At 33.4% G+C, this 17,501-nt stretch overlaps 3 protein-coding genes across 3 annotated transcripts; all 3 read left to right on the top strand.

The window, feature by feature from the left end:
- The first annotated feature begins 2,817 nt into the window (after nucleotides 1–2,817).
- On the top strand, nucleotides 2,818–3,969 carry LOC106299104 (glutathione S-transferase U11). The gene is made up of 2 exons (XM_013735243.1): nucleotides 2,818–3,244; nucleotides 3,378–3,969. The coding sequence occupies exons 1-2, from the start codon at nucleotides 2,906–2,908 to the stop codon at nucleotides 3,741–3,743; spliced, it is 705 nt and encodes a 234-aa protein (XP_013590697.1). The 5' UTR covers nucleotides 2,818–2,905; the 3' UTR covers nucleotides 3,744–3,969.
- Nucleotides 3,970–8,891: 4,922 nt separating this feature from the next.
- Nucleotides 8,892–10,069, top strand: LOC106298502 (glutathione S-transferase U12). The gene is made up of 2 exons (XM_013734635.1): nucleotides 8,892–9,345; nucleotides 9,579–10,069. The coding sequence occupies exons 1-2, from the start codon at nucleotides 8,935–8,937 to the stop codon at nucleotides 9,933–9,935; spliced, it is 768 nt and encodes a 255-aa protein (XP_013590089.1). The 5' UTR covers nucleotides 8,892–8,934; the 3' UTR covers nucleotides 9,936–10,069.
- A 239-nt stretch (nucleotides 10,070–10,308) lies between these two features.
- LOC106298076 lies at nucleotides 10,309–11,775 on the top strand. The gene has a single exon (XM_013734174.1). It carries the CDS (start codon nucleotides 10,309–10,311, stop codon nucleotides 11,773–11,775), a length of 1,467 nt encoding a protein of 488 aa, XP_013589628.1.
- The last annotated feature ends 5,726 nt before the right edge of the window (nucleotides 11,776–17,501 follow it).

Genomic DNA, 17,501 nt, shown 5'->3' with positions numbered 1-17,501 from the left:
TTTAATTTTATATTATTAAAAAAATAAACAATCACATTAACCATATAATAAAAAATTAGATTTTTTCTTATATGTTATATTTTGAATTTTTTAAAATGACTTTAAATTACAAAAATGAGGAAACCTTATATGTTATATATATTTTTTTCAAACGATTTTAAAATACAAAAATGAGGACACCTTATATGTTATATTTTTCTTATATATTAGAATTTTCTTATATGTTATATTTTGAAAATTTTTAAAACGACTTTAAATTACAAAAATGTAAGTTTTTCTTACGTATACGACTAAAAACATTAAAATGACATGTATCAATTTGATGGTTGTTTCGAAAGCTTTCAAAATCATATGGAAGATAAAAGTCAAAATAATTCAACAGTGAAAACAATACTGTTCATTTTTTTCAAGAATGTGTTCGATGGAAAAAATAAAGTTTTTATGTCATAATTTGTTTAATGTCCAATCCGATCAACCCATGATGTATTAATTATAGTTTTGTTCCATTATTTTTAATAAAAATTGATCCGATCTATCGAAAAGAAATTATATAATAACAACAAAAAATATTTTATATATATAAATAAAATGATCACATATATAAAAAAAACTATCGATAATATATACAAATAAACTCACCATGCGCATTCTTATCCTTGTTTCCATCTTATATCAAAAAAACCATTAAACATAAATAAATAATAAAAATCTAATAGTTTTTATGCACTTGGTATTAAGCCAGGTTCTAAAACGCGGCCGGAGTGGCCGATTACGCGCCGGTGCAGCGCTCGGCGTCGGAGCTCCGCCGCGATTCAGCTCTGTTCGGCCAAAAACTCGCCTAAAAAAACACGCCTCATATTATACCATTTCCAAGTTCGAAAACAATAATTTCTTCACGAATCCATTATAACACAGTGCTAGGAACAAAGAAACGTAGTTAAATCAAAGGAAATCGTTAAAAAAAAAAGTTGATTTATGTTGAAGAAGATGAGAAAACGGCTGTAATTTAGGTCTAGAAGGAGGGAAGAGACAACATAGAAGATGAAGAGGTATTTACGTTTATACCATTAATGAGTTAAAAACACCAGGGATATCGAACTCGAGATCTCCTGAACGTTACACAAGCAATGAGACCACTACACCACTTCAGCTTCACTTTTTTTCTTGATAAATCATTCTTTATTATACATAAACTATCAAAAAAATCGAAAAAAAATACTCAAAACTAATCTCCGATTAATCTCCGATTTTCTTACAACTCGCTAGGCCCGGACCAACCGCCCGACTCACACCTAGCGCGATTCCGAACATGGGTATTAAGCAATAACGATACTAAATTAGGTTTGCTTTAAATTAAGATACAAATTAATTCTCCGTTGGACCTAGAAGACGGACTTCTAATATTTTTGACGATAACATAGCATTAGTTCTCATCGTTTAGTTAAATGTTATTCTTCAACTAACAAATTTAACTACAAAACACAAATCAAATAGATAGACATGATTGATAACATTTTCGAAAAGCACTAGAGACAAAGTCTGGCGAGAAAAGAATTATGATAATTTTTTTATAGTCGTCTAACAAAAAACTTTGAACCAGACTAAACAACCAAAACCAACCACAATTATAAATATAGTTACAAAACTAGAAAAGAATGTGAACGATTTGTTGGGATATATTGTTTTTAGCTTTACTTTATATCCACAATCATAAAAATTACCAATCATGTTCTATTTGGTTTTTAAGGTTAAAGACAACAAAATAAAGAAATGTCTATAGAAACTCTTTTTCCAAAGCAAAAAAGAAAATCTATTGATATAAAAGAATTCTTTTTTTTATTATTATTTTTCATTTAATTTTTACAGTTGCATTGGATATAACTACTTCAAAAAATCATACATATTAGATTAAGCAGTGAAATTTGTATAGCTATAGTCCAACTAATCATTCCACACTCGACAAGCCACACCAAAGATCTATTAGATTTGAATCTTGCAACTTCTTAGCAGAGTATGACCATATCTAAAACTTTGAGAAACTCTCACAATGAAAGTATTCCAAACATCAAAACTTATTTTCTGTCTCCCCGGCTGCGCTAGGAATTTAGTAACATTAAGATTGGTTTTGTAATATACATTAATATTCATCAAAATTCTGATGTTTCCATGTTTTGAAAATTGATTTTACTATATTCAGCTAGCACTTTGAATTTCTAACTAAAAAATAATGATTTGTTTGTATAACTACTTCTCAGCGTTCTATAATCATTCGTCGGAATTTTGTTTTCGGAAATTTAATTTAGTTAAGTCATTTTGTTAATTCAGTTATTTCGCTGTTTTCTGTTAATCTGATATATCAGTCAAACCAATAATAAAGTCAAAACCTCAAACCTAAGTATACAAGGATGAAACCATATTTTCCAAAAAAAATTTTGCTTTCTCAACGTCACATTTCTTCCAACTATGAAATAACACGCATTTTCAAACTAATTAATTAGCAAGGAAAAAAGAGAACCAATATAAAGAATACATGGAATTGCAACTACGGTAGGTCCTACTGTTTAGCAACGGTACATATCAGGCAACTAAACCGGACTCATCACACTTTCCTGAACTCTCTTGTCTCTTTGAAATTTCCTACCGACCCATTTTCTTTATTTAATGTATTTGTATTGTTTGTTTATAGTAAGAAATATGAGGCACATGCATACCGAAGCTTTTTTTGACCGTCATACGTGCCGGAATCTAAGAAAACAAAATAAAAATGAGCCCGTCCATATATATAGACGCCAAATGTAGAGAGGAAACCTCATCAAACCATAGCTTTTCAATTCTATCCCAAAGAAAAGAGAAGCGAACTGAGTTTGATCAATCTCTGATTTTCAGAAACAAAAAAAATATAAGAATGGGTCTATTGAATGGTGTGAACAATGATGAGTACGTAAGGCTATTAGGAGCATGGCCTAGCCCTTTCGTGCTGAGGACTCGGATCGCACTTAACCTAAAGCGTGTACCGTACGAGTATCTCGAAGAAGAAGATACTTTGAATTCGGAGAGCGTGTTAAACTACAACCCCGTCCATAAACAGATCCCCATCCTCATCCATGGAAACAAACCAATCCGTGAATCACTCAACATCGTCATGTACGTCGATGAAACTTGGCTCTCCGGCCCTCCGATACTTCCTTCTGATCCCTTTGATCGTGCCGTTGCTCGTTTTTGGGACGTCTACATTGACGAACACGTAAGTCATGAGACTAAACGTTTCCTTTTATATATGTTATAGCATAAGGTGCAATCGCATATTATCTTGTCTAAATGTTTTATATTGAATGAAAATGTAACTTGCATATCAATCTTTGTGATCTTTTATATAGTGTTTCACATCAATCAATGGAGTGGCGGTAGCAAAGGACGAGGAGGAAAGAAAGATGGCAATAGCGAAGCTAGAGCAGTGTATGGCTCTTTTGGAAGAAACGTTTCAAGAATGCAGCAAAGGAAGAGGCTTCTTTGGTGGAGACAACATAGGATTCATCGATATCGGTTTCGGGTCGATGTTGGGTCCTCTTAAGGTTCTTGAGAAATTTTCAGGCGTCAAGTTCATACATCCAGAGAACACGCCAGGTCTTTTCAATTGGGCAGACAGATTCTACGCCCATGAAGCAGTCAAGCCTGTCATGCCCGATATCGAAAAACTGGTCGAGTTCGCTAGGCTTAAGTTCAATACTTCAATCTTTAAATAAAAACCAAAGGCTATAAAATTAAATATTTTGACGGACATATTATCACATGCTTCGAATCATCTAAATCGGGGAAAAAAATGTATACTCAGTTAATTTAAGGGCATAGTCAAAATGTTCTTTTGTTTTTTTCTTTCTTACTTTTTTTGGTAATTTTTTTTCTTTCTTACTTCTTATATGTACGCAGAAATAATCGATTGTGGCACGCAAGAAAGTGTATGTTTTTGGATTTCTTTATGCTGTAAATTAATCAATAATCTATAAAACTTTTTTCACTTTTCCACAATAGTACTAGAAATTGTAGAGATTTTATGATTGAAGTTTTAATATCACGTGTCATTTCGCAGCGAAGCTTCTTCACATTGAACATTCCATCAGTTTGGAGAAAAGAATTCAAGAGGTGTTGAATAAAATATTCAACTGTTGTATCATTACAACGAGAGTGTTAAAAATGAAATTTGATAATGTTGATTACTTGGTGAAAAAATTCAACATGTTAAATAAGAAAAAGTGAGATCCACCAACGATACATGTCACTTTCTAAAGATTTTTGAGATTTTTATATCTTCTTAGTTATTTAAAACTAATATTCACATTATAAGCTAAATAATATATTTTTATTTCTTATAAGTACATTTATTATTTAAAATTTTTTATAAATAGAAACTATTTTTATTTAATTTGGATATAGAAAAACTAATTATTTTATTTATTATTTAAAATAAAATAGGGTGTTAAATTTTATTAAACAAAATTATTGTATTGTGTAAAAGTTGAATGAGTGTTGAATGATGAAGTTAAAAAAAAATGATATAAAGTGTTAAATGATGAAAAAGAGGATATTGAATTTTGAAAATATCGCACGTAGTCTAATGATCAATCTAATATATATACACTAGCTAGTGGTGAGATGATGAAAACAATTTTGACATTAATTAATGGCCACCTCGTATGGGTAAACTAGTCAACGACTCAACGTAAAAAGGGTAATCTACACATCACCTTTTTCATTCATATTTCATAGAGAAATCTAAAAAAGTTCATCACTAAATATTGAAACAGAAAGAAAAACACAATTTAGATTCTTATTGAAAAATACAGCATATAATGTTTTGTTTATTTATATATAAAGTATTTCTTATTTTAATAAATTTAAATTATTACTTGAATAATTTAAAATTTATTATGTTATTGAATTATATAACTTATATTTTTAACTAGTCTTGTTTGAAATTAAAAAATTTCATTGATTAAGTGTTTCGTCCATGTGTGCATAATTATTATCACACATTTTTTTTATTTAATCGTTTATATTCCAAACCAGCATAGTAAGTTTTTTTTTTAAATGTTTTTACTCATTTTTTTATTCTTTAATTTTTTTTTCATCTTATTTTCTTCTCTTAAAACACCAACAAAACTATAAACCTATGAGAAAACAATTATATATTTCATCCATTTGACAAAGATTATGACTTTAATACTTTTTCATGTTATACAAATAGTGTCATCTCAAAATTTAATGCAATTTATACTTATTCTAAATTTAATATTAATTAAAAATGCATTGATATTTTAAATTATTTTATTTATCTCAAATATTATTGGTTAAGCATATGTGATTAATAAAAATATAAATACAATTCAATCATTTTTTTTGATATGTGTGAAAAAATCAAAATAAAAATCTTGATAAATTGGAGGGAATATCAAACATTTCATGCAAAAAAGTAAAGTAAAAAGGTGAACATTCATCTATTTTAATCGTTTTTACCTCTTTAAACCAGGAATGTGTATCACATTATCCAAAAATAACTTCGAAACAGACAAAAACCAAAATAAAACCAAAACAAGTAAGATTTTCTTAAAAAATATATATATACGCAAATTAATTTTACTGTTTCATAAATTTTAATTTTTTATGGAAAATAGGTGATGATAATTTATTATTATAGTAGATTTATGGTTAATTATATAATGATAAGATCAGCTTAGTTTAAGTTTTAACGTGAAAATTCTGAAAAAAAATATTTCTTAAATAAAAGTACAGATAGAATTTAATTGATATATAATCTAGTTTGGATTTACCAACTCAAAGAAGACGTGTTTAGACCTAGTTAGTGGGATAAAATAAAAAAAATATCTAGATCCATTCAAGTTTTTGTTATAAAAGATAAATATCATTGGACTGAAGAATTTTAAAAACTAACTCGAGGAACATGCCGTCGACTTATTATTCTGGATCCACCTTATTCTTTATTTTTATGCATGTTCTATACTATATATTAGCATTAGGCTGGGCACGGATCGGATATCCGGATTTTTGAAGGTATTTGTGATTTGTTTTGTATGCCACGGATATCTAATTTTTCGATTTGCTTTGTTTGGAAAAATACAGATATTCGGAAAAACGGATATCCAAAAAATAAATAGATATTTGCGGATATTTACGAATACTTACGGATGTCTCATATGTTTTGATTAATGCAAATAATCTTAAAATTTTGATAAAAATTTGTTTGTAAAATATTTTTTTGCATGATATATAAGATAAAAATTAAAATAAATAGTGAATCTACATATTTTATAAAAAATTCAAACTTAGTTAACAATTATAATAAGACAAAACTTAAGAAAAAAAATTATAATTGTCATAAATTTATTCATTTCTTTTTATGTAATATTTTTATATAAGTAATTATGTGAATAGAATTTGTCAAATCATATGTTAGAATAACAATTATATAATTTTATACATTTAAAATTTTAAATATAATCAAGATATACATGTATTTATATATTACCGGATCGGATCGGATATTCGTTTCCCAAAATTTTAATATTTGTGATTTGCTTCGATTTTAACGGATATTGATTTTTAGTATTTGCTTTGCTTTGAAGGTTTACGGATATCCGAAATTTTCGAATCGAATCGAAATAAATAACGAATCGAATCAAATTTAACGGATAAAATATCCAGCCCTAATTAGCATTGCGAAACCATTACGTAAATATATATGTATATGAACACGCCTTATTTTTTCGGCACTAAAAACCATGTAAAATGTGACATTGTCTTTTCCGCGAAGCAGGCTCTGTTGCTCTCCAAAATGCTAAGTGCCAAAATTATACTGTATGAAATAATCACAATAAATGAGCGTTTTTTTAAGAGGAAAAGTCAGCAGAATTTTTTTCTCGGTGGAAAAGTCACCAGATTAGTATTTTAAGTTTAACACATTATTCCGCATATAGAAGTTAGCATCTTAATGTTATAATTTGTTTCGACTGTTTTTCTCTCTTTTTGTGCGACTTTTAGTTGCAAACGGGATCATATATGATTTATGTTCAAGAGTGACGACTAGATACATACCAAAAAGAAATATGACGATTAGAGGTCCATGTTTCATGTGGCATGGGTATCTTTATTCCGCGGCAGGTGGCAGATGTCAGCAATATAAAATTCAAGGCACCACCACTAATACGTAATTTTGAGTCTTATTCACTATTCTGTAATATATTGGTTTGTGTCAGTTGAGGCTTACAACTATTTTTTTTGTAAATATGGATTTACACAATTGATACACACGAATGTTATTTGATATTTGACCATGATCTGTAGGTATAAGAAATTTGCACTTGAAGTCTTTGTCATTATAAAATGATTCAGTTTGAAAGTTTCGTAGCGTGCTTGTGTGACTTGTAAGTACTAATGCATTTTGCTTTGCAGATTCTTAACAGTGTACAAAAAGAGTAAGGCCCGGTTCGTTTGCTCACCCAGGTGATCCATCTGGGTGAAGATGCAAATCGATGTTCGTTTTGTGCATTATAATGCTAGATCCAGATGGATCACCCAGCTGAATTTTTAAAAACTCATCTCAAATTCTCACCCAAATGAAGGTGAGTCTTGATGGTGCATCTGGATGCAGATGCATCTAGTTCAGTCCAAAATGATTAATGACAAAAATGACTTTTTAAAATCAAAATATTATTTTCAAACCGTAAATTCTATTTTCTTGCATATACATTTTTTCGCTATAACAAAAAAATATATTTTCTCGCAAACACTGAAAAACACACATTCCCGCTAAAACCGCAAGATGCGTTTTTCCGCAAAAAAAAACGTAAAACGCACATTTTCATAAAAATACATTTTTCGGTCAAACAAGTAAAATCGCATTTTTCGACCAAAACCGAAAAAACGCATTTTTCCGTCAAAACTGAAAAATGCATTTTCCCGCCAAAACCAGAAAAACACAATTTTCCCGCCAAAACCGGAAAACACTTTTCCCTCCAAAACCGCAAAAATACACTTTTCCCGTCCAAACGCAAAAAGTATTTTTCCGCCAAACCCATAAAAACGTATTTTCCGCCGAAACCACGAAAATACACTTTTTCGCCAAAAACACATTTTTCCTCAAAAACCGCAAAAATATTTTCCGCCAAAACAGTAAAAATGTTATTTTTATGCCGAAACATAAAAAATTATATTTTAGTCATTTTATTGACAAGTCCACCTGGATGCAGATGAAAGTTAAAAAATGAAAAGCAAACGAACATAGTTGCATTCAGATGATTCATCTGGATACATGGACGAAATGAAGAAACGAACAACACCCAGATGGAGCATCTAGATAAAACATCTAGATGGACCATCTGGATGCATCTTCCAGATGTACAAACGAACAGGGCCTGAATACATGAATGTGAAACAAAGAGAAAAAGCAGTATGCAGTTAACTGAGTGAATTAAGAAAAGAAGCTAGTTAATTTGAAATATTTGTTTTTAACAAGGAATATACTCCTTATCAAAAAAAAAAAACAAAACTACTCATAACCTAGGAAGTTGCTGGATCGTGTTCATGTTGGATTAAAAAACTAACTAGTCAACAGTCAATCCTGCACACTTTCGTGGTCCAGTGCCGGTCCAATTGAAACACCTTAGTTTCCAACACCTAATATTTAATTACCACTTACTTTTCAAAAATAAAATCTTCTGTTTTATTTATCTAAAAGTAAAAATAAATAAATCTAAAAGAAGAAGACCTTTGAATTGAGAATAAAAAATTAAACCCAGCCGCCAAAATGGCAGCTAAAGAAAGAAGCTCAAGAAATAAACATATAAGTATAATCGAATTGTTCCTATATAAATATTCACTCAAACCTCAGTCAGGTAAACAGGCAAAAAAATCCTTCATCAAATGTTAAAAAGCAAGAAAACAGACAGCTCCATCTCTCGAGACACAACTCAAATAAAGAAAAGGCAAAAAACCGAGATGGCCCAGAATGGTTCGAAAAATACCGTGAAGCTTATTGGTACATGGTCAAGCCCATTCGCCTTGAGGGCTCGAATCGCTCTACACCTCAAGTCAGTAGAGTACGAGTACATAGAAGAAGCCGATGTTCTGAAGTCTAAGAGCGACCTTCTTCTTAAATCCAATCCTATCCACAAGAAAGTCCCTGTCCTAATCCATGGTGATGACTCAATCTGCGAATCTCTCAACATCGTTCAGTACGTAGACGAAGCCTGGCCGTCCAAGCTTTCTATCCTCCCTTCCAATCCCAAAGAACGTGCTTCTGCTCGTTTCTGGGCTCACTTCGTTGACGGAAAGGTAACAAAACAGTTTTAAGTACTATCACCTTAGTTTAAAATATAAAAAAAATATGAATAGTGAAACTTTATTGGTAAAACCAAAAGATAATAAACAAAAGAACGTGTTTAAAATTTTTAGTATGTATGAAAAGTTTTAAACATCAATTAATCATATAACCATCACCTTAGGTTCATTATAAAATGTTAAATAAAACTGAGAGTATGTGTATAATGTTTTTGAACATGGTACAGGGCTTTGAATCAATCGATGCGGTGGCTGGAGCTAAGGATGACGCCGGGAGGATGGCGGCGGCTGGAAACCTGATGGAATCTCTCGCAGCGTTGGAGGAGGCGTTTCAGAAGAGCAGCAAAGGCGGAGAGTTCTTCGGAGGCGAAAACATTGGCTACGTGGACATCGCATGTGGAGCCATAGTGGGCCCACTTTCTGTCATTGAGGCGTTTTCAGGTGTAAAGTTTTTGAGTCCAGATACAACACCGGGCTTGGTCCAATGGGCCGAGAGATTCAGAGCCCATGAAGCTGTGAAACCTTACATGCCTACCGTTGCTGAGTTTGTCGAGTTTGCCAAACAAAAGTTCAATGTTCAGTGAGATCAGAAATGACTTTAAAAGGAAAATATTTAATGTGTTGGAATCTGATTTATGTTTTGCCAAAAACGTTGTTGTAAGAGTTACTATTTGCAAGATATGTAATAATAATATAATAAACACCATTCCTGGGCCTCTAGGAACCCCAAGTGGGTATGAGTTGTATCCAGTAAACTAAAGGGTGAGTGCATCGATAAGTGAGATTTAAAAGTCTAAACACGTTTGATTAAAGATTTCTTAACCACTTTCATTGGTTTTCGAGTGCTTCCGCTTGCTTTTAACAAAAGAAAAGGTGTTTCTTATCTCTGTTCTTAGAGAGTAAGAAGGTTTTGGTGGTGGAAAAATTTATTTCGAAGTTCCTGTGCCCATTTAAGCCATGTCGTTAGCCATGGACAGAGCCTTAATGGCTTTGTCGTTAGATGAAGAAGATACCCCGTTTGAGATGCCAGATCTACCAGATTTCACCTCTGCTGAAGAAAATAAACTCAGCCTGATGGGAAGGCTCTTAAACCCAGAGCGACAAAGGATGTCTAATCTCATTATCCAAATGCCCAGAAAATGGCAAAAAGAAGGTAAAGTCAGAGGTATAGCCCTGTCTCAAGAGAAGTTCCAGTTCATCTTCAACTCCGAACACGACCTTCAAGATGTTCTGGACAAGGGAGTTCAGACACATTACGAGTGGGTCATAGTCTTAGAGCGATGGATGGAAAACCCACCGGAAGATTATCTGCAGTACATCCCGCTCTGGGTCAGAATAAGTAACATTCCGGAGACTTTTTACACGGTGGAGGCGATAGGAAAGCTAGGTGACTTTGTGGGAAAGGTTGAACTAGTAGCTTTCGACCCCTCCAAGCCGGTCACGCAGAACTACATCAGGGTGCTGGTGAAATTCAACGTGGCTAACCCTCTAAGGATGTCTAAAGCTCTCACTTACAAAGGCAAATCTTTTGTTATCCACTACAACTATGAGAATGTGCAGAAAAGATGCTTTGAATGCTTCAGACTGAATCATGAGAAGGACTACTGTCCCTTAGTAGTCAGGAAAAGACAAGAAGAAGCGGCCGAAAGGAGAAGTAAAGTCTCCCCCCAGTCTACCCCGCTGCAACCCTTTTTCAAAGAAGGTGATCCACTCAAAGGTGTGCTTGCTGATTACCAAGTCGGTATCAACCCAATGAATGGCAGACCCAAAATTTCAAAAGAGGTTCTTGAAGAGATGCGCAGATATCTGCTTGCTGACACTGGGGAAAACAGAGAGATAAAGGAGTATAAAATCAAACAATCTGTCAGTCTTGCTGAAAAAGATCCAGTGGCTCAAAAGCTGTGTCTACAGCTGGAGGCTCCACCTCAAGTGACCAAAGAACTCAACAAAGGAAAAGGGCTAGTCTTCGACTACTCCAAGAAATCAGAAACAGAGCAGTCCGGTGCAAGGAGAGAACCAGCTGAGAAACTGATGGCAGCCTCGATCAAAGCCCACTCTTCTCTGATCCTCAGAAGAGACAATGAAGTCTTGCTGTTGCGTGACAAAGAAGAGAGTGATGGTGGGTATTTCTCTTCGCGTTCTGATGAACCTACGGGCTTCAGTGCTGGATTCTATGAGTCTGGTTCTGCCGGGTTTGTCAAGAAGCGCTCTTACCAGAGGAAAAGACCCCCCAAAGCTAGAAGAATGCAAAGGAAGTTCACAGAGAAAGAAAGGGGAGAGATACTGGAAGGTCACAGGAGAGAAGGAAAACAAGAGGTGGGATGCAAGAAAAGGAAGTGTGACAGTGAAGGGGAGAGGAGTAGGTCAATCAGCAAGGCACCTTGCATTAAGGTGATCCCAAATGAGGGATCGCCCAAGCTTTAATGAGTATTTTGAGCTGGAATTGTCAAGGCTTGGGGCGGCCTCAAGGTTTGACGATTCAGAGACTCCGGGAGATGCGTCAATACCATTTTCCGGAAATTTTATTTCTTATGGAAACGAAAAACTGTCGGAATGTTGTGGAAGATTTAAAAGTTTGGTTGGGTTATGATCGATACCATATTGTAAGTCCAAGAGGCCTCAGTGGTGGATTGGCAATTTTGTGGAAGAAATCGGTTTCTCTAGATATTAAATTTTCAGACAGAAATGTTATCGACTGTCTTGTAAATTATGGAGATTTCTCCTTTTTTCTCTCTTGCATCTATGGGGAGCCTTCGGCGGTAGGGAAAGATGTGATTTGGGAAAGATTGAATCGCATTGGAGTGCTGAGGAAGGAACCGTGGTGTCTAGTGGGAGACTTTAATGAAATTCAAAATAATGATGAAAAATCGGGAGGCCCCTCGAGACCGGTGGAGTCTTTCTTATCTTTCACTTCCATGCTCAAGATCTGTGGGATGGAGGAACTGGATGCGAAAGGAGATCGCTTCACATGGAGTGGCAAGAGAGGTAATCACTGGGTTCAATGCTGTTTGGACCGCTGTTTTGGAAATAAGGAATGGTTCAAATTATTTCCGTCTTCGAATCAAACTTTCATGGACAAAAGGGGATCAGATCACAGGCCAGTGTGGGTCAAGTTCCGTGCAATGCAAGATAGATTCAGAGGGCAGTTCCGCTTTGATAAAAGGCTGATGCTCAGTATGGAAGTCAAAAAGGAAGTGGAGGGTGCCTGGTCTTGTGCTCGGGGAGATGGGTCTTTATCCTCCAAGATCACAAACTGCAGGAAAGTTCTCAGTGGCTGGAAGAAGAAGCGCATCTTTAATGCAAAAGACAAAATCAACCTCCTACAACAACGGCTGGAGTGGTTCGAATCGAAACCGTACCAATGTCGCTTCATGGTCAATAATCTAAAGAAGGAGTTGATTAGGGCATACAAAGAAGAGGAGATGTTCTGGTGGCAAAAAAGCAGAGATAAATGGCTTACTAGAGGAGATAGAAACACAGATTTCTTCCACAATTCAGTCAAGGTAAGACGCTCTTCAAATCAACTCACAAAGCTAAAGAACAGTCATGGAGTGGAGCAGCGATCTGATGGGGCGAAAGCAGAGGTGGCCATTGAGTACTTCACTAATCTCTTCGAATCCTCCAATCCTAGTTCGTATGAGGATGCTTTTGCAAGTATGATCCCGAAGGTGACTGTCAACATGAACGCTTCTCTCCTTCTCAAAGTCTCAAAGGAAGAAGTTCGTGAAGCCATTTTCTCAATCAAACCAGAGAGTGCCCCTGGACCCGATGGAATGAATGGGCTGTTCTTCCAAAAATACTGGAACATCATAGGAGAGGATGTTACAAAAGAGATCATGAGTGTGTTTGAGTCAGGTACAATGCCTTCAGAATGGAACTTCACATATCTCTGTTTGATTCCTAAAGTCCCAGACCCGGAAAACATGATTGAGATCAGGCCAATAAGCCTTTGCTCGGTTCTATACAAAGCAGTCTCAAACATCATGGTGAAGCGCTTACAACCGTTTCTCAAAGACTTAGTTTCACCCAATCAGTCTGCGTTTGTGAGTGATCGCTCAATCACTGACAATATACTGATTGCACATGAAGCGGTTCATGCGTTGAGAACTCACACTAAGACCTCAAAGGAGTACATGGCTATAAAAACGGACATGTCGAAAGCGTACGACAGAGTGGAATGGTCTTATATATGTTCCCTTCTGAAGTTTTTTTTTTTTTGCTAATATTTGGTAAATGCCCTAAGTTACTAAGACATTTTACTATATCAAGCAAAAGTTAAGTATACATATATATCGAATACAAGATTCAGCCGTATTCATGTTGTGGCACGACATAGTAATGGATTTGGGACAAAAGACGTTAATATTTTTTTTTTATTCTTGAAACGGGTGATTGTTAGAGCATGTTCAGTGATATAGCTTGGGATGGGGTTATTTTGAGATACTCCAACACTAATTTATAATAATTCATCATTTAGTGTCCTTTGAAAACTTCTATTAGATGCTCCTAATAATGTTGCTCTTATATTCTTAGTGCTTTCTTGAGTTATATTCTTATTGCTTATAACTTCTCTTTTCCTTGAATAGCAAACATATAAAATATCACACATGACTGTCAAAATCATTTGAATTTTGTACTTTAACGATAACAAATCATAAGATGATGATGACGTTGTGGCGACGCGTATGAATTATGAAATTTTAGTTGTTTCATGAGATATTGCCGAGTAAGCCTGACTTTTTTTTTTTTGGTAAAAGTAAGCCTGACATGTTGTCCTCTCTTTGTGTTGTTCACGTTCACGGTGCTCTCTCAGTCTCCAAGTTATAAAATACACCCACCAGTCGAGAGCTGATCCACTGCGCCATACCCTCACTCTTTTACTCTGCACGATCACCACGTCATCAATGTGGATCAGGATGTGAGAACCCCATGACGTGGCGCCATGTGGTTCGGAATTTAGTTAAAAACGTGTATAACGCATACCTAAGTTTATTTATAAAAGACATTAGAAACCGTTTGATTAAAAAAAAAAGACATTAGAAACCGTAAAATTCAGAAGAAAAAGACAAAAGAATTTCTAAATTATCGTAATTTTATAATATGACAACAGAACATGTTACTAACTACCATTTTTATCAACTTATCAATACAAATTCCCGATTTTACAACTACATAATTACTGTATCTTTTTATAAAATAATATTAAAATTATAATTTATTGATTTATAAGTTATTAATTCATGCTAAATATTAATAAATATCAAAACAAATATATATTTAAAGAACAGATTTATTGGGAATATATTTAGCCATTATATTTAATTACATACAAATTTTATTATTTTGTCGTTTATATATTATTTGAATAAAGCAACTTATCAATATATAAATTTATTAATTCAGATGCCTATTAACTTATAAATATTAATTTATAGTATTTTATTGTGAATTTGTTTTGGGAAAACTTAAATACAAAATGCGACCATACTTGAGACTGACATTAATTTAGTTTTTTTTTAATAAATAAAGTATAAAATAAAATTATTTACAACAAGATATTTCTCAACTCATAGAAATTCGTGACACATACCTAAAGATGTGGCTTCGGGTCCTCCTTGTTGGCTTTTTGAGTTGTTCGTGAATGAGAGCAGGTTTTTGTAATCTTGATTGTCTTGGGGTTGAAGTTTGGAGAGATCAAGATTTCTAGTTGTTTTGGGATGGGGTTTGTTGGTGCTGTAGTTCGATGTTGTATCGTTCCCTCCCTTTGAGAGGGTCCATATCTGTGACTTTTTATATATAATCAAAACCAGTGTTAAAAAAAAAAAAGAAACACCATTCCTGGGTTGCTTACAATCTATGCACATTACTTTAGAGTCGATTGAAATCAGACGAGACCAACCTTGAACAATGTAGCATTAAAGCTTCGCTGACCATCCCACAAAGGTTGGACAAACCCCACCCACTCATAGGCATTAAGATACCTTATTATTATAAAAGAAAACACATTACTATCATCCTAATTTCAGTTCCATAACATATAATCTAATTACATGTATGAATATATCATTTATTTCATGTTTAAAGTTTTTGGTATACATATACAAAAGCATTTAAGGTCTTTTCCTAAATTAAAACATTATTTATCGTCTAGCTAAACATAATTCAACCAATAATAAAGTAAATTCCTAAAACATAAGCATTTAATATTCATCTGAACGAAAACATCACTTAGAGTTGAGTTGATGTAGAAAGAATATACAGTAAAAACTCTATAAATTAATAATGATGGAACCATGATATTATATTAATTTATAGAGTTATTAATTTATAAAAATACTTTTTAGATTTTTTTTTTATTTATAAAATACGAAATAGTTAATTTTACTGTATATACATTAATTAAATTTTAGAAATTAGACTATCATATTTTTTTACTACATTATTTGGTGTATATTTTTATGCTTCATAGAATTCAAATGTGATTTTCGATATAATTTTACTAAATATTATCAAAATATTTTGATTTTTTTTTTAAAAAAAATAGAGATAATTTTATTGTGAATATAAAACAAACAATATAATATTTAGTTTATACTTATATAAAATGTATATATAGATAGATTATTAATTAATGATTTTATTGGGACTAGATGAATATATTAACATGGATCGGTAAAATTTATTAATTTATCGAATATTAATTTATGGAATTTATACTGTATATATGTTAAGAGTCACAATTTTGAGATGAATCAGTGTATAATTTAACTTCCTCTTTTTCTGTCATCCGGTTATCGTTGATGACAGTAGTTAAAATATATGATTGAGTTATTAAACTCGGTAGAATACATAAAAATCATCATAGACTAAGCCCGAAGAGAAAGTCGAAGCTTAATAGAGCAGGACACATACAAACAAAGACTAAAATTGAAACGAAACGAAACGAAACACTTTCTCAGCTAAATCCATAAGCAATTCATCAAATAAATAAATAGAATTTGGACTTACAAAACTTTTGCATGTACTATTACCCCAATTTGAAATCCCCTATAACTTAGGAGGATCGTTCTAAACTCTAAAGTCAAGCGCCAGTTATTAGAGATACGTGGGCCGTAAGATATGTATCTTACGGACCAAGACTGTGAAGCCCGTGAAATCCATGAAGACCTTCAAGACTAAAAGGAAAGACTTGAAGAACAAGTTACTCTCAATATATTCTAGCATATTTATATTAAGTGTTTAGGAAAATTATTATTATCTAGTGTTAACATTATGTTAATGTTACCACTATATATATGCATATTGTATTCTCTTATTAAACACAACACAATAATATATCTATTCTATTATACTTTACATGGTATCAGAGCATTCGATTCTTAGTGATCTAAAATAAAGCTTCCGCAAGTTTTAAGCTTTTGATCATGCTTATCATCGGTGGTGTTGACGATGAAAGAGATGATGGTGCCGAAGACGATCCAGATGATGATGAGGTGAAGCAACATAAGTTTGAGTTTGTGTTCACGTGATCAAGTTCCATAAAGTCAATGGGGTTTGTTGGATTTTAGTTTTATACTCCAGTGGTTTTTTTCTTTTTTTTTGGTTTTTTTTTATTTGTCTGATTATTTCTTGGTTTTAGTCGGGTGAGTGCAAGAGAATACGAGGGTTTTAGTAATGCTAAGGGTTTATGATTTCACATGGGTTATGTTTGTTAGAGATTTTCTATAGTTTAGAATTTCTCAGAGTTTGTCATATTGTTTTCTCATAGTTTGAGATTTTATTGGTTATAGTTTAACCATTACGGGGAAGTTCTAGTAGAACGTTTTAGGTCAAGTTGTTTAGTCCAAGTTATGGACTGTCCGAGTAAAGGACGATTGTTCGTGGAGTTGCAGTTGCGTCCACGGGATGTATTTCCATTGTCAAGACCAAAGAAGAGCTGAAGTTTTCATCCCTCCTTGTCTAAGTTGAAGTTTATTCCCGAAGGAATCTACTGATTTGTTTTCCTCGACATAGTGTCCACGACATACGTGGTCTGCTTTGTGATTGCAGATTTGCGTGTTGCATCCCACGTTTGTCGTGCGGGGGAGTATTAGAGATACGTGGGCCGTAAGATATGTATCTTACGGACCAAGACTGTGAAGCCCGTGAAA

The sequence above is a fragment of the Brassica oleracea genome, chromosome C6, assembly GCF_000695525.1.
Source record: "Brassica oleracea var. oleracea cultivar TO1000 chromosome C6, BOL, whole genome shotgun sequence".
Lineage (NCBI taxonomy): Eukaryota > Viridiplantae > Streptophyta > Magnoliopsida > Brassicales > Brassicaceae > Brassica > Brassica oleracea.
This window is presented reverse-complemented; position numbering and strand designations above follow the sequence as displayed.

Coding starts and splice junctions, on each gene's coding strand:
- LOC106298502 (XM_013734635.1), top strand. CDS start 8,935: ATGTTAAAAAGCAAGAAAACAGACAGCTCCATCTCTCGAGACACAACT. Junction 9,346..9,578: donor CTCACTTCGTTGACGGAAAG/GTAACAAAACAG, acceptor AACATGGTACAG/GGCTTTGAATCAATCGATGC.
- LOC106298076 (XM_013734174.1), top strand. CDS start 10,309: ATGTCGTTAGCCATGGACAGAGCCTTAATGGCTTTGTCGTTAGATGAA.
- LOC106299104 (XM_013735243.1), top strand. CDS start 2,906: ATGGGTCTATTGAATGGTGTGAACAATGATGAGTACGTAAGGCTATTA. Junction 3,245..3,377: donor ACGTCTACATTGACGAACAC/GTAAGTCATGAG, acceptor TCTTTTATATAG/TGTTTCACATCAATCAATGG.